The 27008-nt window shown below is 33.8% G+C and overlaps 1 protein-coding gene across 12 annotated transcripts in view; it reads left to right on the top strand.

The window, feature by feature from the left end:
* LOC143230456 (uncharacterized) overlaps nucleotides 1-22513 on the top strand; it is a 67461-nt gene extending 44948 nt beyond the window's left edge. For 5 of the 12 annotated variants that reach the window (XM_076464040.1, XM_076464046.1, XM_076464049.1 and 2 more), the window contains one exon: nucleotides 15107-21921. In XM_076464040.1, coding sequence (XP_076320155.1) covers nucleotides 15107-16071 — 965 coding nt within the window. In that variant the 3' untranslated portion in view covers nucleotides 16072-21921. Of the gene's footprint in view, nucleotides 1-15106; nucleotides 21922-22215 lie in introns of those variants that run through there. The other 7 variants (XM_076464047.1, XM_076464043.1, XM_076464042.1 and 4 more) reach the window with 4 other exon arrangements.
* Nucleotides 22514-27008: the final 4495 nt, after the last annotated feature.

Genomic DNA, 27008 nt, shown 5'->3' with positions numbered 1-27008 from the left:
TGAATGTTACGTATTATAATTTATTTCGGACGAGTCTCCAAATTATTATGTTATATACGATACGTATTACTATTTTATATAACCGGAAATTTGAAATTGAAATTAGAAGTTAATTAAGTGTTAATATGTATTAAATTCATGATATTTGCCAACAACATTGATACACACACTTTTCTTTCTTAACACAAATATATTTTAATATACAAACAACGGTACAATTTATAATAACGGTTATTACAAATAATAATTTATGTACAACAGTTTTACAAATTTACATACAATACTGATTCTTATATTCGGTCTAGAACTGAATATTTAATTGATGATCCAGGTCTACAATGAGAAAATTAATCCTGCATTGATATCTTTACATCCTGCTTGAGCTAGCTACCTTGGTTGGCTTTACACCACTTGTAAGCAGACTTTTTCCGACGAAGATATTTAATGTTCAAGGCCCGACATGGCCAGGTTGGTTAAGGCGTTCGATTCGTAATCTGAGGGTCGCGGGTTGGAATCCTCGTTGCACCAAACATGCTCGCCCTTTCAGCCGTGGGGACGTTATAATGTGACGGTCAACTATTCGTTAGTAAAAGAGTACCTCAAGAGTTGGCGGTGGGTGGTGATGACGGCTAGCGCAGATAGCCCTCGAGTAGCTTTGCGCGAAATTAAAAAAACAAAACAAAATACAAAATTCTTGAAATTGAAAGGGGATAAAATGCAAAATGTTTTCTGTCTTACTAAGTCATATTATAGAGGACTGACTGATTTCACGGTTTCCGCTTTTCATGCCTTGACTTGTAGTGGTGCTGGACTTTTTAATGATAAGGAATTTTAACGTACTATCTCTTGGGGTGGTAGTTATCGGGTTGGAGAGCGTAATTTTGATTCCGAAAATTGTTTTCACAGAATTACCGTGCGTGAATGACAAGAAAAGAGTTTCAACATTGACCCCGAGTATATCGTATTTTTTGTCATGCCTCATGTGCTAAGTGACCAGGTACTACAAAATACACCCTACCGCATCAGAAGAAAGTTACAAACAGCTTATTTCCTTTTTAGAGTAGAAAATTTTGTACCCACTTTATCTAGTAGCTTTTGTAGTTGAATTTACGACTTAAAGCAAGCCTTTTAATCATATTTACAAAAATGTTTTATTAATGCTAGTTATATATGTTAGCAAAAGATAAATTTGTATGAATTCATTGTTTACATTCACTCAAGATGTCGGTTGCTATACGTCGTTCGTTCAATGAAAAACGTGTCTCCAAAAAAAAGTGCAGATAAATATTAACATATATAACTCCCTTGTACATTTTATTTACGCTAATTTGGTCTATTTTGTATATAACAAACATAAGAATATTATGTTTGTTTAAGAGCAAAGCCACTTTAGGCTATGTGTCTGACTCTACCCTAAGGTGTATAGTTATAGAACTGCCGACTTTTGGATTTTATTTTTTGACCACACAACAGATGAACTACAAGTAACTAAATATTTTAAAAAATTAATGACAAACAAGAAAGCACGTTGAACGATCGTGATGTTAAAAAGAAACAAATCATGTGTTTATCTATGCTGTTTGAAAAACTGAAATTAGTACCTGAAAACATGCATGACAATCAGCTTCTGATAACTAGTTTTACTGCCCTTAATTTAAGCAGAACAATCACTACAAAACATTGCTAAGCCTTGGCTGCGATACTCAGTTTTATTCACAATAATTTCGATGTCTTCTGTTTTTTAGCCCTGTGGTTAGTTGTAGTTATTAGTCAGTGTGTGTTTGTTTTTACATTCTGCTGTTATTTTTAGTTTGTTTTGTTTTAACGTTTCTTACTGTCTTACTTTCTCCTGTTAGCCTTCGTTATGTTTCGTCCTCCTTACTTCATTACATTCATGTATTCTATGACATTTCTCAGTCCTAACAGGTTCCTGGTATTGGAGCGTACACACAACCTTTCGTTGTTGTTGGGGTTTTTTTTGGTGTCTTTTTTTCACTTGCCCTCCCTTCAAACTGTCTTTAATGTAAACATTGAACTTCGAATGTTTGAATTCTTGAAGACGGTATATGTGTGTGACGTCAATTATTAATTTCTGGGAAGTAACTGGTTCTGGAGAAACAGGTTTATTTTTTATTCTTGTTCTCATCTAATGGCTAGTTGCCAATCTAATAAAGTACAATCTGTTCAGTTAGTAGAAAAAATGGGTAAGAAATCACTTGGGCGACATGTGAAACTTGCTTTTATATAGTTGTCAAATTCCTTTGTACAAACACGCATATACTCATGTTTGTATGTCATTCTTGCAACACTGCTTTCATTTGAAGCTATTTACCATTTATAATTAGTTTATAATTTCCGTTTAAAACTTAAGAGATGTATTAAAAACTTTTAACACAGTAATTGATCAAAAGGTAATATAGTTAACGCTAACGGGAGAAGCCAGCAAGAAAACATTATTGACTTGAACTTATCCTAATTGTTTATCTTTGTTTCAGTTTTTATTCTTAAAAGCTATTCTGTGTGTTAACTCGTTATAGTTTTTTAGTTATCCGTTAGTTAATTAGCTAGCTGATTTGTTGTCTAGATCAGGGGTTCCCAAACTTTTTAGAACGGCGGAGCTTCGCATCAAAAAGCAAAAACATTCCGGAGACTTAATAGAAAAACAACACTAAAAATAGAAACAATCGGTTACTAGCACCAGATAAAGTTTACTTCAAGCTTTTAGAATATACGTTTATTAAAAGTATCAATATTTAAATAACAATTTTTACTTCTACTTGTTCAAAAGTTTCTGTTTGCAAAATTTATATTAGAAAAAGTACAGTGTACTTATTTATTTATTAATGGCTTGGATGGACTTGCTTTTGTTCACAAAGTAGTTCAATATTTGGAGTTATGTTTTTTACTTGTAAGCGCAAATCATCTTCAGTATTTAGCCTGTTTGTAAATTTCGTCTTTGTAACTGTATACAATGAAAATGTTTGCTCACAAAGATTTGTTGTTGGAAAACGCATCCAAATTTTCAAAGCTCTCTTACTTATTTCAGGTTATTCCATAGCCATTTGAATCCAAAATTGTTTAATTAGTTCCTTCTGAAATTTTGTTTTTAGGGTGTAATCAGTTCTTTCTCTTTTAAAGACAAAGCATTAGTATTTGAAGAGTCAACAAAGGGATTGTGAATCCACAGTATTTTTTCTAAATGTTGAGGGAAGTACTCCCCCATAGTTGTAACAAATCAGGTATGTGCTGCAAGACTGAAACTTTTGCATCTTCACTTAAGGAAATTTCATTCATAAGTAAAAAAAAAAAACACTGAGATTTTCGAAGCAATCAAATTCTTCCATAAGTATACATTTACCTCAAAGTTTTAGCTTACGTTGAAACGCTTCCATTTTACTCCGAGCTTTGAGATACATTACCCTGGTATCCTGCATTGTAGCATTCACTTCATTTAAAGAGGCAAATACATCCGAAAGGTAAGCCACTTTTTGTATCCAGCATTAATCCCTTCAATTGTATACAATTTCAAAATATCATTCAGATAAAAAGAAACCTATCTCCTCACGCAGTAAGTGAAACCGAGCAAGCACTTTTCCCCGAGGAAAACCATTGGACTTCAGTATGAAGCAGCAAATTTCCCATATCCTCACAGAGTAAACTGAAGATCCTCGCATCGAGTGGTATTGATTTTATAAAATTAACTATTTTTATGACATCGCCCAATACCTCTTTTAAGTCTTCTGGCATTCGTTTCATTGCAAGTGCATGACGATGAAGACAGCGGTGGATACCTCGATGTCCGGGTTTTTCTTTGTTATGCGTGCCACTGCGCCTGAAAATTTTCCAATCATAGCTGCAGACCCATCAGTGCAAATACTTGAGCAAATCTGCTATTGGCTCTCGTGTTCTTCCATAAATAAATCGATCAGTTTAAATATTTCATTGTCTGTTGTTTGAGTAGGCAAAGGTTTGCAAGTTAGCACCTCTTCTTTAAATCTAGCTTCGTGAATATAGCGAACAAACACAAGCAACATCATCGCATAACTTGCGACATCTGTTGATTCATCCATCTGAATAGAAAAAGTTGGACTCACTTTTCTCGCTTTATTAATTCCGTTAAGCAATTTGTTGAATATATCCTTGATTCTTCTAGAAACTGAGTTGTCAGAAAGGGGCAAGGCATTAACGTTTTAAATAAGTTTCTCATCAACAGTTCAATCTACCAAATCTTCTGCATTGTACGAGCTTCATCTACTTTTGCAATACAATAAGTAACACGATATGAAGCAATAAGAGCACCTTTCTTGTCCTGTTGGATAAACGTACGAAATGTAGTTTTCCTTGCATTTAAGTGCAAACACTTTCTTTTCAAATACTCGGAAGTTGGATTTTTTAATTGGGAGTGTTTGATTTCTAGATGCCGTTTTAACTTTACTGGATGCAAACTACTCTTACCCAAGACTGTTCCACATTCAACACACAACCCACTAGGTCCATCTTCATTACCTGATCATGTTAAACCATATTCAATAAAACTTTCATCATACTTTCTTTTCTTTCTTGTTTCGGCACTTCTTGCATCATCCTGCGTTGCAGTGCTTGCTTATGACGATAACACCGATGAATTCGTATTAGGCCTAGTCCTAGGAAGATATTTACTCGTATCGGATTTATTAGTGATATTCAGCCACTATAAGGCTGACAACTAATTATTAATTTGTCTAAAAACGTATTCTTATATCTTTGGCACTTCAAAAGCATTTTCACGGACACAAATTAGCTTCTTAATGAAAACTCATTCAAGCACTTGGGTTTTATCATCATTCAATGACATGCTGACCTAAGAATAATGTTGCCATAACGAAATCAGAAATAAAGATTTGTGGAAAAAGGCTAAGCAGATAGAATAACATATTTTTCTAAAGAAAAAGGGTAACCTGTTATTTTGTCATTTTTATTTGTTTTTTAACAAAAAAGTTTAAGCCAAATAACAAAATATTAAGCCAGATTTGACGTGCGTCTAAATCTCGAACGAAATGAAACATATATTTTATAAGATATAAAATATCTTATATTAATTTATAATAGAAATTATAAATATATAATTTATAATTATTACATTGTTAGTAAGTGATTTACCTAATCACCAGTACGTCTTTCGATTAACGAATTCAAAACGTTATCAACTTCAAGATGCAATGTGATGAAAACCATTAAAACGATATTATATATATGATATTCCGACAGAATTTCCGAAACATTACTTTTTATATAGCCTGCAGTGAAGACCCATTTCTAGATGTCTTATAATGAAAATAGTAAATCAGTATCTAGATTACTTGTACAATAAACACGATCAAAAGATTATGAACTAAATAACTTGCAGTGAATATCTTTTTTAAATAAAGGTCTTTGATCTCTGCCTTGACGTTTGCTACTTTTTTGTTATTCCAAGTTGAATATCAACTTTTTCAATAAATATAGTTCAATAATTGCCTTTTTTAGAGTTTAATTTTAGTTTCCACCGTGAAGAACAGTGATGTAATAAATAAAAAGTAACGAATTTCGATCGATCCGAGCAAAGCGTCTTATTGCTACATTGTAAACTATTATCTGGATTAACACTATGCTATGGTGGATGATTATGTTTCTCAATTGACCTGTGAGGTAGTTTGTAGAGTATTTCCCATACATCCTTGTTTCTGAGGTATGATGTGGGGATTAGGAGTGAAGGTGGAAAATATCACAACAGTGACACCGTATGTACCTATGTACTTCATATATAGTTAGTTACCTTGTCAAACCAACAGAGATAATTTCTAACACGTGAACTTGATGCACAACGTTTGAGTCATGGCATGCAATCATTTAACGTACTCGGATAATACGAATTTTATGTCGATGTGTTATTGGATAAGTCATACTTTTGATTTATTTGATCACATGAAATTTAAACTGACAAAAATAATGGACAGTTAAATGGAAAACACATGAAGGAAGACTACATAAGTTGACAACGACAATGAAGGTAAGGAAAAGACATGTTAGAGAAGAAAATTTGGAGGTGATAATTTAAGATAGGGTCATAGATCGCGGAACCTGGGAGAGCACTGGGGCCTCCGGCAACACAGTGTTTTGTTTTGTTTTTGATAGAGAATAGAAACTTGTTTCTGCTATCATGGAAGGCCAATGTTTCAGTTATGAATTCTATGACCGCAATTAACATATGAAATAAGCAACTTATATAATTGTCGGTGACCCCTCCCAATAGTTCAAAGACCTTTCCTCGCATATGGATAGGACCCAGGAAACTGAAGTAAATAAGGTATTTGAATATACTGTTTGTACATAACAGCTTTCTTTAAATGCAGTATCTTCTGTGTTATTATTAAAAAGTAGTAGTTAACATGTATCAGTCAGTGTCATGTTTTAGCTGTTTTATAGGCCTGGCATGGCCAAGCGCTTAAGGCGTGCGACTCGTAATCTGAGGGTCGCGGGTTCGCGCCCGCGTCGCGCTAAACATGCTCGCCCTCCCAGCCGTGGGGGTGTATAATGTGACGGTCAATCCCACTATTCGTTGGTAAAAGAGTAGCCCAAGAGTTGGCGGTGGGTGGTGATGACTAGCTGCCTTCCGTCTAGTCTTACACTACTAAATTAGGGACGACTAGCACAGATAGCCCTCGAGTAGCTTTGTGCGAAATTCCAAAACAAACAAACAAACAAGCTGTTTTATATCACCAAGCAGAACGCACGCGATGATAGTTTGTACCTTGCAGCCTTTTTACTGCATGACGGCTGTTTGCAAAACTGATCCGTAACATTGTCGTAACGATTTTTACTGTTGGGCGAGATCTTTTGGGTGATGCGGTAACTTAAAGGTAACAAAACATTTTATGTTTTCGACTTCACATGCTAATGTTTTATGTAATTATCTAAAGATCTAATTCAACATTAAATAACGGTTAAACAGAAGTTACAATTTCTTATTGTTCTTCTTCGTAAACACAAACAGCAGCAGACAAACTAATTAAATAATGCAATTACCAACTAACTAAACGACTCAAACTTTAACTCTAGTGTAAGTCAATCATTCTATCTAGCTCATCTGAGGGTCGTGGGTTCAAATCCTCGTCGCACCAAAACATGCTCGCCCTTTCAGCCGTGGGGGCGTTATAATGTGACGGTCAATACCACTATTCGTTGGTAAAAGAGTAGCCTAAGAGTTGGCGGTGAGTGGTGATGACTAGCTGCCTTCCCTCTAGTCTTACACTGCTAAATTAGAGACGGCTATCGCAGATAGTTCTCGTGTAGCTTTGTATGAAATTCAAAAAATAAAACAACTATGTAGCTCAAGATTTCCATACTATTCTGTAGAATTCAAGTCGTAAATTAACATTGTCGTCACGTGATATTAAACATACTTATGACTAAACAAAAATAGAAACATATGTATTGAATAATCCATATTATATATCTCGGTGGCTTTGGACGGCCTGTGTTGTTTGTTAGACAATTTTTTTCAAATTAGAAGTTACATCAGAAACTGAAAGCCTCATCAGTAAAAATAAGTACCTTTTTATTTTCATGGTGTTAGAACAACACCATAGGTTCAAGTAGTCTTTCGACAGGTGAAATTTCAAATTTGACCCTGAAGAAGAGTTCCTGCCTTTGGAAAGTACTCGGGTTATATTGTTTTCATTCATTTCTATCTTTTTATCTTGTCAGACAAGTAAGGTAGATCATTGGTCAAGTTTCTGTCAAATGGAAACATCAACACATAGAACAAAACAATATATGATAATTGTTGTTTTTTAAAGACTTGCTGCTACATATAAACAGTTATGCAGTCACTGTTGTTTCTGACAAAATTACTTTGTTGGTCATTGCTCACTGTGCAAGCCTGTTCAGATTAAGAGTACAGCGGTAAGTCTACGGATTTACAACGCTAAAATCAGGGTTTCGATTCCCCTCGGTGGGCTCAGCAGATAGCCCGATGTGGCTTTGCTATAAGAAAAACACATACACATATACACACAGATTAAGAGTTATTATTTAGTTAGTTGACTTAATATGTAATTATTATTTTAGTTTTTGCACCAAAAGTTTAAAGGTTAATTATTTTAAAAGTGATACTTATTAAAGAATTTGTTACATAACTCTCTACGAGTTTTACGTTGTATGTATGGTTTACTTGTTCTCCGAAATTTTCGTAATATTGTTGACCTCAATTTGCTCGATGCTTTAAAGATTTTTTTCGTGTTGGGTATTATAACACTATGAAACACAAATTTTGTTCCTGGATAGTACGAGTTATTTCTTAATTGCTTGTGTTGTAAAAGTACAGAAAATGGCCATTATTCCCTTCAAACTTTGCTTTTGTGACCTGGATAATGAAATTTAGAAATTAATCTATTTTCTATGTAAAAACGGGCAAATTAACACATTTTGATTTACATAAGGTCTGAATAAAACAACATATGAATCAAGATTTATATGTATTTATACTAAAATTATACAAAAATGAACAAAAATGTTTAGAAGTAAGTAGTTTTTCGAGATTTGCGACTGTGATGTAAATCACTTTTACATATCAACCTCCAAATATAGTCTCCCATTATGTTTTCGTTATACGCTCCCAGATCACAAAAGCAAAGTTTGACAAGGTCTATCAGAGCTAGCCGTCCCTAATTTAGCAGTGTAAGACTAGAGGGAGGCAGCTAGTCATCACCACCCACCGCCAACTCTTGGGCTACTCTTTTACCAACGAATAGTGGAACTGATCGTCACATTATAACGCCCCCACGATTGAAAGGGTAAGCATGTTTGGTGTTACGGGGATACGAACTTGCTACCCTCAGATTACGAGTCGAGTGCCACCTGGTCATAGTTCACGATATTAATATTTTACCCTCTACTTTATTCCGTAACGTCTAAAACAGAAACCGTTTGTCAGGTGCCTAAAGGATTTAATTTCATAAGTAGTTACGAGGATGAGGTAAGTTCATAGACACAAAAGTGAACAGAAATATAAAATAATTCGGATGAATAAGTAGGTTGGCACACACGAGCCTATAATATAGTTACTTATGAAGAAACATAGCAAGCCTACAAAGTAGAGACTGCCTTTTAATTAAAAAAAATTCTTAGGCCTTTTTTTTTTTTACTTTTTCTAGATTATATATATTTTCTAGAATCTAGATCTTGGTGTCACTAGAAATTCTCGGTGTACTCAACAGATTGTCCGATGTGGCTTTGCTATAAGAAAACATACACTAAAAACTCAAGTAAAAATAATAAAGTTATGGTAATTCAAATGTTTATCAAAATTATTTAGTGTACGTTATTTTGTGGAAAATTATATACAGCAGATAAATCTCACATCTGTTTACTTGGGTACACGACCTTTATTCTAGTGAATTCTTGTATTTCTCACATAAATATAATTATTAGTCCTTTCTTTTGAACGTTATTTTTAAATATATATATATACATATATTAATCAGAATTAATAGACGATTATTTGACGTTTATTTTGGTTGGTCAACATGATGCTGACTGTTGAAATCACGTTTACAGATTAATTCCATAAAGATTCGTGACACACGTGTAAATTATAATGATATGGTAACGTGCCCATGAATAAAACAAAAGGTTTATTAAGAAACATGATATATCTAGCATAGTTTAGTTTCTTCGCGGTATCGATTATTGGAATAAGTATTTCCCTCTACTGTATTGTTTCCCTTTTTATTTTTTTTTGTCCTGAGCCACTTAATTCCAATGATCAGCCACAGGATGGGAGCTGGTAAAATTGTTAAATAACCAAGAAAAATGGCACTCCTGCAGAAAATTCAACTTCAGCTAGCTTATTGCATATTTAAACAATGAATATAAACAGCAACTCGGTCTGGCCGATAAATTGCATGAATTGCTTCCCATTTTCGCGAAAACTCATTCTACACTTTGGGGCAACTTTAAGACTAGCAGCCAAATCTCACTATTTGATTAGAACAGGCCAAAATTTGATAATGTATGATGTTGACTAGCTGTATGCTCTTTTTTGTATGCGTATAATAACGTTAATAAGTGTTTTTAATTTACAGTATACATCATTTTTACTTCTTTACAACAGAAGAAATAAAACTCGTCAAAATAATTGGTCTCTCGTCACGAGGCTGAATCGCGTGTCACAGCACGTGATGGGGTGTTTCCTTCTGTCAACATGCGTGATAACAAAGTTGCTCTGTAGGCGTGTTTGAAAGACAACAGTATCTTTAGATAGTTTCTGTCAACCTCAATCGTTGTTAAGTCAAGGTATTATGCCCTGATGGGAAGCAAAACTCATATGTGCAAGTAAACATTTTGAGAACTTATCAACAATTGTTTAAAAACTATAAACATTTCGTACGTATAGCTCTTTCTCTGTATTATCGTTTGACAAAACATTAAAGAAGCATATAATTTTTGATGCAAATTGCAATAAGATTCAGCGATGATAAAATATTAACGAGAATTGGTTTTCAAGAATACACAAACTGTAAATACTGTAAATTACCAGCTTCACCATTCATTTTTATTCTTTAACGTCTGGTATATTACAACTTTTATTGTCATGTATCATCTAATATTATATGAAATAAAATTTTATGATAATAAAATTAAAACATACTTATACTTTATGAATGCTCAAATTTTCGAAGCAGGCTGTTGATGCTGCCATCTGTAAAATAAGTTTGTTTTTAAGTATGCTACTAATTATCATGTTTAAAATGAAGAAACTTCTCAAATTCGACACACTGTAGAAGAATAGAATTTAGCTATGTTATAAGGGGAAAATAAAAAAGCATGCAAACAGATTTTTTTAGAAATGGAAAACATAAAAAGACATCAGGTTTTCAGGAAATCACACGATTTCACGAATATATTAATCACCTGTAAAAGCATAATTTTATTTCTGTGGTGCAAAATACATTGTTTTAATGAAGTATTAATCATGGCGAATCTGTATGTGCAAGCACACATTTTTTCTCGATTATTGTTGACCTTCTCATTTGTTAAATACATTTGGTAAGATTAAACGTTTGCTAAGATAATGTGTATTTCTCATGGCATTATTAAGTTGAAGTCAATTGAGAATCGTGTTTAGCTTCCCGGTACTAAAGTTTGTAGGTCTCAGTCTATGTACAGCCAAATTTTTCTTCGTTTTATGATTTCGTTAGTCGTATACGACTGCAAGCCGACCTGGTTTGATAGACATGAATACACAGTTGTGCTATTCCACTGATGTATGGGTGTGTAATATACATAGTTACAGTTGTGATCGTTTATGCTAGTACTTATTCGTTTTGTCAATGCAAGCCTCGGGGCATTTTGAACAAAATGTGGGTAGATAACAAACCCATGCTAACCTTTTTTTGAAAGTTGACTAGGATGAAAGGTTAAAATGCAAGGCTGTTGTAACAGATAATTTACTTAGATTCTAAGGTATGAAAATAAAAGATGTTTGCATAAAAAATATTACAATAATTTTTAAAAACTCTTGGACATAGTTTCCGAAATTAGTTTTCTATTAACGAACCTAGGTGGCAGCACCTAATAATGACATTTGTAAATGTTTTGTTTCGACTGAAAGTAAAACTGGTTTTGTCAAAACATGATGATATTCTCAATTTATGCTATGTTCATGTTTTCTGTAATAATTGCCCTATATTGTGAATTAAAGAAAGAAATTAATGTTCCTTAAGCTGGTCTGCAAAAATTAATGTTTTTATTTGAAAGTAATTAATAGCATTAGAAAACAGATGTAAAAGATTGTAAGTTTGTGTAGCTTATTTAAACTAACCGAGATCGGTACGCGGCGACTACTTGTGAATGAAATGGCCCTATTAACCTGGTTGAATTATTAAATCATTCTCCGATTGCTTCACTAACGTGCTTTAAAGCAGTGCTTTTCTACTGAGTGAATGGCTCACCTAGTGGTTAATGAGATAAAACCAAGGTCACTGAGTATTATCAATTATTTTCTTGTTCGGGACCATTTTCTAAATTATTGCTAAGAAACAAATTTAAAACATTTTCATTAGTATCATCCATATTAAAATCATTCTGTCTTGTCTTCATTTCTAAAGCGAACGTTAAGTACTGTTACGTGCTGCTTAGGGTCTCAACGTTTGTTTTTTACCTCCTTTCTTTTCTCTTTGTAAAAAACTTATATTTGGTACGGTTGCAGCATTAGTTTTAAAACTACTAGTCCTTCAATGGGACAGCGTAAGCTTAGGACTAACATCGCTAAAATCCGAGGGTAGGCTCTCTGCAGTGAACATAGCAGATAGCCGAACGTGATTTTGCTAAAACGAAACAAATCGAGACTATAAATTAGTGTATCATACATTCATACACCGATTTGTGCAGACTTTATCTGTATATTGTTGTGTTTATACCAGTCGCTGTCAGGCATAGTTAACTGTGTGTTAAACTGCGTAACATAGATTAACTTTGTATATAAATGACTTTGGTCAGATTTTGTGTTCAATGCCTCAGTACAAGGTTCCTGTTATCTGTCTTAAGAATAGAGCTTTGTATTGATGTTGTCTGGCAGCATATCGAGAAACAACCGTAAACCAAATTCCTGATTAAAAACAAACTAATTAGAAGCTATTTCTAAATAACTGGGTAATATAATGAGATAAATTCGTAGGTCATGAGACGTCTTTGATCTCACGGAGATAAGAACGGAAGAACATTTTTTTTTCTCGCTCAAAAATTAAACATTATCAAGGTATAACAGCCACAAAGGAGTGATATTTATAGTTCCAGGTAGTCAGGTGTGTTTCTGAAATGTCTGAAGATGGCTACTTTGATCAATATTTATTTGTTGGTTATGGAATCCTGAAGTACATAGAAAGGGTGATATTACCGTTGTGTATAAACACTTCTAAGATCGCGTGCATTATTTGCTCTTCGATTTCGTTGAATATTTTTTTCATCACAAAGCACAAGCAGAAATGGTGGTCGAGAGAAGCGTGTTATTGCAAGGATAAAGCGTTATGGGATTTTTGGTAATACAAGTGCTAATCGTGTTTTATTGATGGTAGATTGGAGTACGTTATTGTACAGTTTCTTGGTGACACGAGTTCTAATATTACTTTATTGTTAATTTTCCATAATTGTACAATATTTTCTCTTCTGTTATTCAGTAACTTCTTATGTAAAGAATCATTATATTTATTAACATATGGAATTAAATAGCGATTTAAAACGAGAATTTAAACCTATTCAAGTTAAAAATGTATATTTTATAACTAATTTTATTAAGTTGGACCTGTAGTTGACAAGTACTAATATTTAGGACAATTGCAACGTTTAATATCCAAACACGTTTTTAGTAAAGTGAGTATCACTATACACGGTGAGACAAGCAGTTTCTTAAACAAACTATCGTTGAAATAAATATTGGCCTCCCTGTGATTTGTCGTGATCATTTCATTAGATGGGTATATTTCGTTAGAAATAAATCATGAATACGGTTCATTCCATTTTATCAACATTTTAAAAAACAAAGTCTAACCATAATTGTTCGTTAGTTCTACAAACTATTTTTAGTTCGTTGCCAGACTGCTTCATGCTCCCTATTTCTGGAAATCGCTCCTGCGTTACGCTGTTAATAAATCGTTATTATGGTTGAAAATTATTGTGCTAGTGATCGAAACGTCTTACCTGTGCTAAAAATTATCTTCCTTACTGTGAAAACTGTAATTGCTAATAAAATAATATTTAATTAATAAGTAAATTGAAAACGAAAATGTTATTTTGGTTTGTTCCACAATTTTATAATGAACTTGTTTATGTACATCTCTTGGTTCTTTTAATACTCCAGTATGAGACGAGTAGCCTTGTGTAATCGTGGAATTAGAGAACTCCTAACAGTTTTTATGTCACTTTTTTGCGGTCGATGAACCATCGAGCTAATTAAGACGTATTTGAGGAAATGAATCTCGCTAACCAGTTTTAATGATATTCTCAAGAAAACTCAAACTTATAAAGGGTAATATGATAGCTCTTCTTGTATGTAGACCAATCACGATCGTCGATATAGGACTACAGGTCACGTGCGGGTCAAGCTTGTCACCAATCGTTTTGTAATGAGTTCAGATATAATCTTCGCCTTGAAGAGACGCCTGGAAAGAGAGAAACGGGGAGTATGAGGGACAACTAAGTAGGTTAAATTGATGTCCTGTTTCCTTTTCCTGGAGGCTATTATACTTTTTTACTGTAGCTCAAACAATTTTCTAATCAGCGAGTTTGTCACTAGCGCTGACGGAAATATTTCTTGTTATGGGCAACAAATCTCATATAAAGCAGTAACAGTAATTTTGGGAAATAATGTACTACCACACATATTGAGTAGTTTGTTTTATTTACATAGGGAGTTCTTAGTCGGACATTAAGTGTTAACTAAATAGGCTGGTAGAAAACGTCGTTAAATAAATTAGTTCAGAAAGACAAGTCTGTGAATTAATTTCAGTTTTTCTCGCTGATATATAATGGGAAAACCTTGATTGATTTTTATATTTTTAACAATATGTTTACATTGAATGACGTGTTTCATGATTGAATGGGATTCAATGGCTCTTAATACTTAACCCCCACAGGTCGCAAACTCGGATAGATTATGATATATACATTTTTAAGTGTCAGGTTAAAAATATTCGTTCATTTCTATTGCTCGTAAATAAATATAAAGTTTTCTGCTGCTGTGAGATGAAATCGGAACCCGGATTTTAGCTTTGTGAGTCCGCAGACATACCTCTGAGCCACTGGGGAGCAATAACAATAAACTTGTGCTCCTTTATAAAAGCTGTTTTCTTCAACACACACACATATAGATACATACAGTATATTTGAAAGAAATTGTTTATCTTTTATTAATACGTCTGTTATCAACCATTTTGAAGAAATGCATATTAAAGTACAGAAAACATCACGTCACAGTTTAATGAGAACAAAATGAGTTTTCACGTACAAGTTTTTAAATCGGTGTCTATTGTTTATTTATTTATTAGAGTTTATTCGATGAATTAATTATTAATGTTATTATCTTTTAAAGGTAGAGAAGGAATCCGAATGGACATTTATGATGATTCCATTGCGTATCCTCGTCACCAGCAAACAGAATTCAATTCACGAAAGCGCCGAGGGAATCTGCCTAAAGAATCGGTGAAGATTCTAAAAATGTGGCTTTATGAACATAGATACAATGCCTATCCTTCGGATCAAGAGAAAATATGTCTTTCCAAGGAAGCAAACCTAAGTGTTCTGCAAGTTTGTAATTGGTTTATCAACGCTCGCCGTCGGATTCTGCCGGATATCATCCGCAGGGAAGGTCACGATCCTCTTCAGTATACAATAACAAGAAAGACATCACACAAACCGCAAGGACTGCCCCAACCACAAGACCTGTCCAGTCTACAGACAGATCAAGATGAACTAGCGAAACCTGACCCAGCGTACTTCTCTTCCGTTGATGACAGCGCCACAGACGGTGACGTGGAGAGTGAGGATAGTTCCAGTGAAGGATTCACCAATGTGCGTTCCACATCACCCTCCTTGCAGGATGGCATATATTGCCCATTGAAGTTAAGGAAGAGGTGGCAGCGTAACCATGAACAAGAAATTTTGATTCGAGAATGGGATGTGCCGCCTGTTCCTCACGTAACCGTAAAGACACCTACTGATGCCCAGACTGTTCAAGATCCATACGACCAGTTAAAGTCTATTCCTATTGTAACAATAGCTGCGTCATCGGGAGTTCTCACTTCGTCCGCACTGGCATGTTTCACCAATTCTAATAAGTTTGAATCCATCCCTGTATCAACCGAAGTCAGGTTTCATGCAGCTGATCCGATCAAACTTCGACTCAATCCACCCAACCAGTGGGTAACAACTACGTATGTGACTTCACCACGGTCACCTTCCGAAATTTCTTCAGAAGATCCCTTTAGTTGTCTTAATCTGCTGGTAAATGTCGCTGTTGAGGAACTGGAGAAGCGCGAAATGAAACATAATGCATGATTATGTCAGATAAATATCATCTCATTATTTCATTTAATAACGTGCCTTTCTCATGTGAATGTGTGGATACGGGATTTGTCCTAACATCAACCGCGGAGAGAGATCTTTAAAATCACGAATAAATGTTTGAAATAAAACTGTTTGTTACACCCATAAATATTAATAAAATCCATCACCCCATGATTTTTCTTGCCAAGAGATACTGTAAGGAAGTTATGATGAATCGTACCAGGCTTTTAAATATAGTCTAAAAAGTATCTTTGGAGGAGTTTGTCTGAGTTTTTAAAGGAATAGATGAAATTATAGTGATTAACATTCAATACTGCTTTTAAATCAGACCTTGTGGTTAGAATGCTAGACTCAAATTATGTGTGTCGTGGATTAGAATCCCATTCAATAACATGATCGCCTTTTAAACTATGGGGATGTTGTAGTGGCACGGTCGATTCTACTGTTGGATTAGGTTAGCCCAATAATTGGTGGTAGATGGTGATGACTAGCTGTCTTCCCTCTTGTCTATCACTCATAAATTAGAACGGCTAGCACAGATAGTCCTCGAGTAGCTTTTCGCGAAATTCATCAAAATGGATTTATATAATATTAATTTGAAATTAACAAATTAACCTGATATTCGTCATTCTAATGTATAAGTGGAATTTTCGTGTATTTGCGAAAGTCAGTTTTAAAGTTAAAAATAACTTTCTGTACTAGTGACGTATAGTCTATGTTTTTACCAGGTTTTCATAAGATGTTTTTATTACACAAGTTTTAAAAATATGAAATTTACACAAGCCTGTTTGTAAGCACTCTGGTCTCGTCAGTTGCCTTTCCGTTTGTGAACGCAAGCCCGGCATGGCAAGGTGATCCATTGTCTCTCCCCTTGAGAAAAGCTGGAACCTGGCCTGTGCCTCCAGTTCCCATTTCATACCAGAATTGTGTAATTGTTTTCTTCATAATTAGAAATAGACTCCGTATACGCTAGCGACTGAATACAAACGCGTTTCTTACAACTCGTTAAAATACTTTGATTTGACATATTTATCATCAAATAATTTGTTTAGTTCCACATATTGAATTAGTACAGTTCGAATTTAATTCCAGAAACATAAAATTCAAATACATTTAGATTGAAATATCTTTTGATGCCAATAGAGTAATTCGCATTATAATTAATATTTAGAACCTTAAAGGCATGCAATTAAGATTTTAAAACAGTCGTTCCTACTTGACAATTAATTTGGTAACCGTAACTATTTAAGCTTAAGGTGTAGTTTCCCTGAAATTGAGCCAAAGACCACCTAGAGGAGTCTCCTGCTTTAACTAATTGGACCACTATTCAGTAATGTATTATTTGATAGACAATCAGTAGAATTGAAATGACGTCCCATAAGAGCTACAACAAAGTATCGTGACCCCGCTAGTACAGCGGCATGTCTCCGGATTTACAATGCTAAAATTAGGGGTTCAACTCCCCTCGGTGGGCTCAGCAGATAGCCCGATGTGGCTATGTTATATGAAAACACACACACACACACACACACACACACAGTATCACATATGAACTTCGAAAGCAAGAAATAATGTTCGTAACTCTCAATTTTGGCTTTATTTATTCTTGAAACAGAATACTTTCAGGAACCTCGTGGAAGAATATATAGTGTATAGTGTTTAATGATTCTGAAAAGTACTATGCTCATATAACGAAGCTCTAGCACCGCGTGTATTGCTCCTTTGAAAGTGAAACGTGCAAATATTTGTTGAAAAAATAGTGATTAAATATATTGTAGGACCATATTTGTACAATAAGTGATAGGCCTAAATTTAACCAAGGTTTGTAACACATTTCAAGTTGGAAAGTAAAATACAAAGTGTTAAAATAATATAGCCAGGTGTTGCATAGCAATTAGTATACCCGGTCTGAATCAGAGGATTCATGGCTCGCATCCCGTTTCGCTTCGCTTCTTCTTTGTAGGTATTTGGATATGTTTAATTTTTGTATACCCAGGATGGTCAGGTGCACAAGACCTCTTCCTCCATCTCTAACTTTCATGTGGGCTACTAGTAATAATTTGTTGTTGTTGTTGTTGTAGATTTTGGACCAGAGTATCCCACAGTACTCCGGCCCTTTTCAGGGCAACGTCCATGTATTGTTTTGATTTGCCCCTTTTTTTCTTTATCCTTATTTAATTTTTTTTTACTTCTATTCCTATTTTTTAAATATTTTCTATCCGTTTTTTATATACTTATATGTATATATTTTCCCTTTTTCCATATATATTTATCGGAAAAATCAAAATAATAATAATAAAAATAAAATAAAATGAAATAAAAAGAAAGGAAATAAAATAATAATAAATAAAAAAGCATAAAAATAAAATAAAACTAGTTTTAAGCGTCTACTGCATGGTGGCCAACTTGATTTAGATTTCTTAAATATATATTTATAGGAGAGTGGTACTTAAGACCATGTTCATCATGTGCGTAGTATCTGTCGAGATCACACATTCAATCATTTTTATGCCAATTCTTATTAAAATAATTTAGTGCATTATGCAAGAGTCTTTCAGATATTGTCTCTGCGTTTGCATACTTGTGCATGAATGTAGTACTTTATAGGCTGAAGTTAAGATTGAATTTTGTATTTTTTTATTTCTGTGTTATGTTTATCCAGGCAGGAGATGTGTATTCTATTACAGGTCTGATGTATGTTTTGTAGATATTTATTATATTATCAGATGGTGTTCCTTGATTTTTACCTGAAAGACTTCTTGCATAATTTGCTCTTTTCCAGATTCTAATCAGGATACTGTATGCTGTATCCACGTTAATTTGGTATCATAAGTTAATCCCAAAAATTTAGCAAAGTAGCAGTCAGTAAAAGTGATCCATTCATATGTAACTTAGGTGGATTTTTTCAGTTTATTTAATCTGCTGAATACTATTACTTGGGTTTTGGAATATTTATTTTTATTCTATATTTCTGGCAGTATTCTTCTAAATTATTCAGGACTGGTTGGAGGTTTGTTGCTACAATTGAAGGAGTGGGATCACTTTTCCAGACCGCTACATCGTCAGCAAATTGTGATGCAAAACCTAAGTTTATGTCCGGCAGTGGCGTATTACTCACATACATGATAAATAATATAGGACTAATTACCCCTCCCTGCGAGACTCCTGCCTCAGGTGAAAAGGACCCTGAGTGGGCCCCATTCACATCTATTTTACACGTTCTATTGTCCAGGAAGTATTATAGCCAGCGAATAATTCCCTGGGCGTCCCGTATCCGTTGAAAGTAACTACACGTGTTAAAACTGTTTGTGCGCTATAAAAATGAAGTTCAAACAAGAGCAGCCGAAGAGATGGCGGTGAGTGCTGTTGTCTAGCTACCTTCCTTTTAGTATGTTAGTTTAAAAATAGTGATGGCTATACGTAGATAGCCTTCGTGTAATTATTTAAAAAATAAAATTTTAAATGATATTGAGCCCTTTTGGGATCAGTGATATCTGAGTGGACTTCGTTAAAAATTGGGTTTTGATACTTGCGTTGAGAAAATCACAGGCTGCTCATCTTGTAGCTTTATGTTTTTGACAAAACAAACAATAAATCACGTGGATATTAAGTTCTTTATATAAACGCGTAAATTTTCTGTTGCAAAACTGGTGATAACATCTGGTTGTCATGGCGCTGATGTGCACTGATGTTATCGGTATAACTAGGCATATATAAATACGAAAATAGCTAAGTAATGAATTCCTGACTGACAGTTTTCGGCTCGGCATGGACAGGTGTGTTAAGGCGTTCCACTCGTAATCCAAGGGTCACGGATTCGAATCCTCGTCGCACCAAACGTGCTCGCCCTTTTAGCCGTAGGGGCATCATAATGTGACAGTCAATCCCACTATTCGTTGATAAAAAGTAGCACAAGAGTTGGCAATGGGTAGTGATGACTAGCTGTTTTCCTCTTGTCCTACATTGCTAAATTAGGGACGGCTGGTGCACATATTTTTTGAGTAGCTTTGCACGAAATTTAAAACAAACCAAACCAAATGGACAGTTTTCTTTGCCACATGGTTTAAATTCTAAATCAAGGCTAATGACAAGATCTCATTCAATCTTGCAACGCAGTCGCTTTTCTACTTGTATTGTAATTGGACATAAAACTTCGATATGTCAGACTATTCTTTAAGTTGAACTCGTATATGAAGAAACAATTTTTTGAAATTTCAGCAATGGAACACGCTTGGATATTGTACGTTGTTACAATTATTAATACTAAACTTTGTATAATGGAGGAAGCCTTGTTCATAGTTTAGTGAAAAATGTATCATACGGACACTCCAGCAGCAAATAGTTAGAAATAATAATAATAATTGATTTTATACGGAAAACTGTTCCAGAAAAGATGGATTGCAGCTTATATATACATATATATATATTTCAATATCATTTGTTTTTTATATTGATAATTTATTATTCCAGTGTAACTTGTATATTGATTTTATTTTAGATAAATCAAACTGTTAAATCATTTAAAGAGTTTCAAGCGTTACAAGCTGTTATTAAGATTAATAAATATGGCCTGATATGAAATTTAAACTTGCACAAGGTAAGAACACATAGAGTTGAAGTGTGTTCAGTAGCTTTATGTTTAGATGAACTGCTCAGATAGTCCAAGAAAGTAGTTCCATTTGCTGTTCATATAATTAGTTTTAGGTAGGAAGTTGGTCACAGCTCAGATATTAGTTGTTTTCTAATGAGATTTAAGTAACCTTATCTAACCGTCGATTGTGGACTTTTCCATTCACGTGTTCCTCCATATAAATATAAATATAATTCAGTACGTTAATAATATTAAGTGAAATACTTCCACATGTTTGATGTGCAGCGGATAACATGCAGTTAAGAAGTTCACCAAACGATATGCCATATGGACATGTATATTTGGTGGTATTTATTATATGTTTTTGTGTAACCTTCTGAAACACTCACTTCGAAATTCAGTTTAATTTATTTACATAATATTTGCCCAGTTTGATCAACATTGACTCGTATTCAACGATTTAATACTAAAATGACTGAATTCGTAGCAAAGGATCGGTTAAACTTCTCATTTTAAGCTTACATAACAAGAGTATTATATATGTGTGAAAGTAATACTTTTATGTATCACTACGCTGGTATCTGTTGTTTAAAAGTTAGAAGTAAGGTGCTACTGGAATTATTATTGTTCCGACAGTTTCTATGAATTTGGTGGTGTCGCATTCACACCTAGGAATACTTGAACCGAACTTTAATTTAACATATTTACAAGGTTTGATTCTCATGCTATAACTTTTGCATTTTTGTGAAATTATGAAGTACATTTGTAAAGTCAATCAAGTATCGTTTCAAATCAAAGTTAACATAGAAATTAAAAGCATACAAATTTCACAATATTATTATCTTCTTTACTCCTCGTTACATGCCTCTATCCTAACTCGAATCTTTAGAATTTATAAGATTTTTCATATGTAACGTTAATTTGAGGACCAACGATTGTTATGAATATTTTCCCCCTGATATTTAGAAGTTACTAGTCATTACACACCTTAGCTTTGTGTACATTTCTTGTGGTTCATTAAAATTTGTAGTCATCTTAAAATATTGAATTTTAGCTTTTTTTTGTGGTGGAGGGCAGTTAAGGATTATCCTTGCCATAGTAAGGAGTTTATATAAACAAGATATATTTTATTACCTCTGTGTCTGCGTGTATTTATAACAAAGATACGTAACACAATAGGTGGAGAGTCATGGGAGTTTTGTTTCTTACAATAAATTGATAGGACGGTAATAAATATGCTTATGGAACACTCAAAACAGTTTTCTGAAATCAAATAAACACTATTTTGTTCATTTTTCCCGACACGTTGTTGGTTAATTTAAGCTTAACCACAACTTGAGGTGTCCGAACAAATAAAATTCTTTACGTTTAGACTGAGACAACCGTCTACAAGAACAGAAAAAAACAAACAAAAACTATGAAGAGGTGTTTATCTATTACAAAATGACTTTTCAAATTCAGTATAAATTATTTCAAATTATGTTGCTTTAAACTGATTTATTATTTCATATACTGGTACCATATGCTAACTTCTTTCTATATAGTTAAGACACCGCAAGAAGTACCATGAAAGTTTATTTCAACCCAGCATTTGATCAATATCTTCATTCAAGACGAACCCTTATGACATGCCCTTGGTACAAGTTTTTGGGAATTCTAAAGAATAACAAGTGTTCTCACCCTGGCTCATTCAGTCGTCAACAAGGATCAGTGAAGTTTTATATTCTGTAATGACACGGAAGAATTAGTCTAATAAATGGAAATAATTACACTTTTGCACAGTACTGTATTAATTGTTTTTTTTAACGAAAATAATAAAATACTAAACAAATAGTTGCTGAATTTTATGTCAGACTATTTCCTGTTTTCTTCTATCTGGTTAATTTTTATAGTTTATTTGTTTCTTTGGATTCTGTTTTTACCCTAAAATATTATTATGTTACGTATTACAATTTATCTCGGACGAGTCTTCGATTTATCATATTACATATGTTAACGTATTACAATTTTAAATAGCCGGGAATTTTACTTTTAATTTAGAAGTTAATTGAATTTCAATATGTATGAAATTTATCATATTTGCCAACAAGATTGACACACAAATCTTCCTTCTTGACACAAATATATTTTAATATACAAATAGCAATACAATTAATAATAGCGGTTATTACAAATAGTTAATACAAGTAATTATTTATATACACAAATTTTACAAACTCACAAAGAACATACAGTCTTCTATCCGGTCTGGAACTGAATATTTAATCGACAATCCAGGTCCACAAGGCGCAAATTACTTTCATGTTAATATACAGATACCCTTCATTTGACTAGAATACCAACCTGAAGGTAACCTAAGAAGGTCGAAACGTTGTTCCGTACATTACTGAAATTAAATTTTTAATACCCATACCAGCCGTTTATAGAATACTAGCTAATTTTATTCCTGTTTGGCCTAACGCGATTTACAAGCTCACTTTTTTACCGAAGAAGATATCCAATACCCTCGTAGAAATACTAACGTCCGAAATTAACTCTCTGAAGTTGAACGGTTCGAAATCTATAAACGTTTCTGGATAAATCTTATAGTTTTCTGGTTAATAAGTGTTAATCAAAATTATCGCTTCCGAAGCGTATAGTATATTGACTGTAATTGACGAAACAATAATAAAATTGTCTCTTGGCGTCTTCTGATATCTTGCTTTTATATGCTAATCACACGAGATTTTCGATCGTTAACAAATATTCGAAGACATGCTAATATTTTCGTAAACCACATATTGTTGATTTCTGCTCTCGAGAATATTCTACAAATTTAGAGAACAGGCGGAACTTGCACAATACACATCCAATAATACACGTCACGAGCATAAAAAAACTGTACTGAAACAAACATAGGTAGTAAAAGGAATGTGTAACAGTAAATCCGTTACAGTATCATATCCTTAGTTTATTACAGTTTTTTCACGTTTATACTTATTCCGTTTTCTTTGTAGCAATGTCAAAAAATATCATTTATTACTTGTTGCTGCTTGAAGTTCCAGTCAATATTCCTTTTAAGTTGCATTTAAAAACCAGTTGTTATTATTAATTGACTCCGTGCATTCTGAGTAATCACTTGAGTTCTTCTTGAATTGAATTTGAGGAAATTGAATTATTTGAGGAGATAATTTTCAAATATTTCTTTTCACTATTTATTTACAAGTCTAATTGGCTGAAGTTCTATAGTTAATTATCTCAGTTGGAGCAGACGGAGAATTCTCATCTTATTTACAATTAATGGTCGCCTACTGGGTTTATTATTAATAGCTTATTCATCATAGTCTTGGGTATAGTGTTTATGCTGTTCTGACTTAAAGCATTTACATTTTCTTATATTTTTTTTTCTATTCCCGAAAATCTTTCGTCTGTTGCTCCGAGTAATATGTCTTCTTCTGTTTTTTTTTTTAGTCGCAACTGAAACACATTCTTTACTGTGTTTTATTTTCTCCACTTTTAGTTAACAGATGTCAATTAATCATTTGACCTTGTAATTCCATAATTCTTTGATTTTTTTTCAATCTGCCCGAAATAACTTTCACTCTATCTTTCCATCATAATTTGTTGTTTTTTAGATTAAATGTGTCAATGGACTGGCCTGTTGTACTGCATAATTGAATGACCAAGTGGTATAGCTGAACTAGTCTAGGGAAGTTCTGCAGTCGCAGGTAGCACAACACAGGTAATAGATGTAAAACTGATATATTTTCCTGTCCCTTATCGCACGATTAGTGGTGTTTCAGTTCGGGATTCTTGAGAGAGAGAGATCTAGCTGATTATTTAACCTTGCATTTACTAATTCATTTTCTAAATGCTATATCCTGATATTTATGTTTTTTTGTACTTTTGTTTTAATCCTTCTGTTTTTCTTCAAACTGGTCGTTGTACTTTATTAGTGTCTATTTGAACGTCTTCGATTTTGTTATGATAATCATAGGCCTTCTAGGTTTTACTTAACTTTATTATATACATTTTCTGTCATACCTGCATTCAAACGGATCTGCGTTTATAATTATTACGTAAATCTGATGTCCCGTTCTTGTAATTTCTCTGCCACTTTCTTCTTTTATTTTTCTAACTTTCTTCCCGATATCCTTTTATTTTCTGTATTTGTGTTATAACTTCCTGTTTTTCTTCTTACTCTCCATATTTATTTTTTTGCTCTTCTCATAATTGTTTGTATCTTTTCATTTTCTCTCTTTTTCTTCTTGATCACTTTCTATTGCTCATCACTTCTAGCAAATTTGCGATCTTACTTCTAGCAGAACCCCGCTGGTACAGTGGTAAGTCTGAGTATTTACAACACTAAAATTAGGGGTTCTATTCCCCTTGGTGGACTCAGCAGATAGCCGATGTGGCTTTGCTATCAGAAACACTCACACACAATATTGTGCCCTCCAGTGGCTCAGCGGTATGTTTGCGGACGTAAATCGATAAAATCCGGGTTTTGATACCCGTGGTGGGCAGAGCACAGATAACCCATTGTGTAGCTTTGTGCTTAATTCAAAACAACAACAACAATAACGCTTCTAGCAGCAGGGATTAGATTTCCCGCGGTGGATACAGCATATAGCCCATTGTGGCTTTGCCTAAAAACAAACGCTTTGAGCATATTTTATCATCTTTAAATTTAGGCTATTTTATTTTTGAAAAAATAATTTCACTCCTGACTGCAGTATTGTAACAATAACAAGTGTTGAGTGTTTGTGGTGAATTATTTGAAACCCGGACTATATAAATACAAAAGCGGGTCCTCATAATAATAACAAAAGAGTTTTATTTCTTCTCTCTAATATTTTATGACGTCACCTTTTTATCAACTAACTATAGACCGTACTCCACAAATAATTGTAAGTAATCACTGGCTAACTTTTCTTTCTTTAATAAGGTCGATACTTCTCGCTTCTCGTATTGCTCTCGTCCTTGTTTGTATTAAATTTAAATCTAAACTCGTTGTGTCACGTACGAAGAAACATATGCATCTGCTGTTTATAGATTAACGAATAACTTTTACAGTAACAACCCAAAAAGGTTTCGATCATTATGCCCGTGAGGGCAGAGCAGAAATAATCCACTATGCAGCTTTTTGCTTAACAATAACCAACCAATCTCAAATGCTACATTATATATTTTAACGAAAACCATAGTATTAGAAATATCACTTAATAGTTTGAAGATTTTTCTTGAAGGACTGAAAAATGGAAAAATAAGAAACGCCAGCCGAGTCAACGTTATTATATTAGATTGTTCGAAAAATAATGGCAAATTTAAAATTGTAATTGTAATAAGAAATAAAAAAACATTAATAAGCAACTTTATTAATCAAAATGAGAACCTTGTATATCTGTACACTTTTAACAACGAGAACAAGATAATTTATGCCATGACGATAAATGTCTGAAGTTCTAGAACTAAAAAAACTCGTTAAAGCCAATCTCTGCTGCTGCGCTGTTTTTAAATCTTTTATCTTCTAAAAAGTTGTTCAAATGCTTAAAAAGTGGTAGTGGGTGGGTGACAGGTCTAGGGAGTAAGGAGGATGAGAAAATGTTTCATAGCTCAATTCATTGAGCTCCTGGAACGTCATTACAGTAACATGTGGCCAAGCATTATCATGATGCAAGATTGGCCCTGTTTGATTGGCTAATACTGACATTTTTTCATGCAACTTTCTATGCATTTTTCCAATTCTTGACAGTAAGCCTCCGCTATGATATTCTGGCCTTGGTTGAGCAAGCTGTAATGGATAATACCAGCCCACAGACCACCATACAGTACCAATAATCTTCTGTTGTTGCAATTTTGGCTTTGGTAAGTGTTCTGAAGCTTCATTACAGTTAAGCCATTGTGCACATCGCTTTCTGTTGTCGTAAAGTATCTACTTGTCGTCGCAGGTGACAGTTCGATCAAGAAATTGGTCATTTCTGTTGCGCAAAATCAGGATATAGCACAATTCAAACACTATCATCCTTGTCATCGCTTAGAACAAAATATTTGTTGTAGCTGCAGGCATCATTCCAGCAGGATCCAGGTGATAGTTATCTGTTATTAAGTTATTTCACTATATTTCTGCTTGTAAATTTGATCGTAAACCTTAAGGAAACAGAGTATAATTTTTAGAAGGCAATAAACCTGTTTGTGCAACTCTACATTCGCAGAAGTTGATGTAGCAAGCTATATTGGTATATGTGTGTCACGTCTGCTCTATGGATTGTGCATAAAAGTATTTCGTATTCCAGTAGTGATTCTCGTGTTCCATTCATCAACAATGATGTTTCTGTTATCTTTAGTCATGGTAATG

This window comes from Tachypleus tridentatus, chromosome 10 (assembly GCF_004210375.1).
Source record: "Tachypleus tridentatus isolate NWPU-2018 chromosome 10, ASM421037v1, whole genome shotgun sequence".
NCBI lineage: Eukaryota > Metazoa > Arthropoda > Merostomata > Xiphosura > Limulidae > Tachypleus > Tachypleus tridentatus.
The sequence above is the reverse complement of the archived record's forward strand: the minus strand, read 5'-3'. Positions and strand labels throughout refer to the sequence as shown.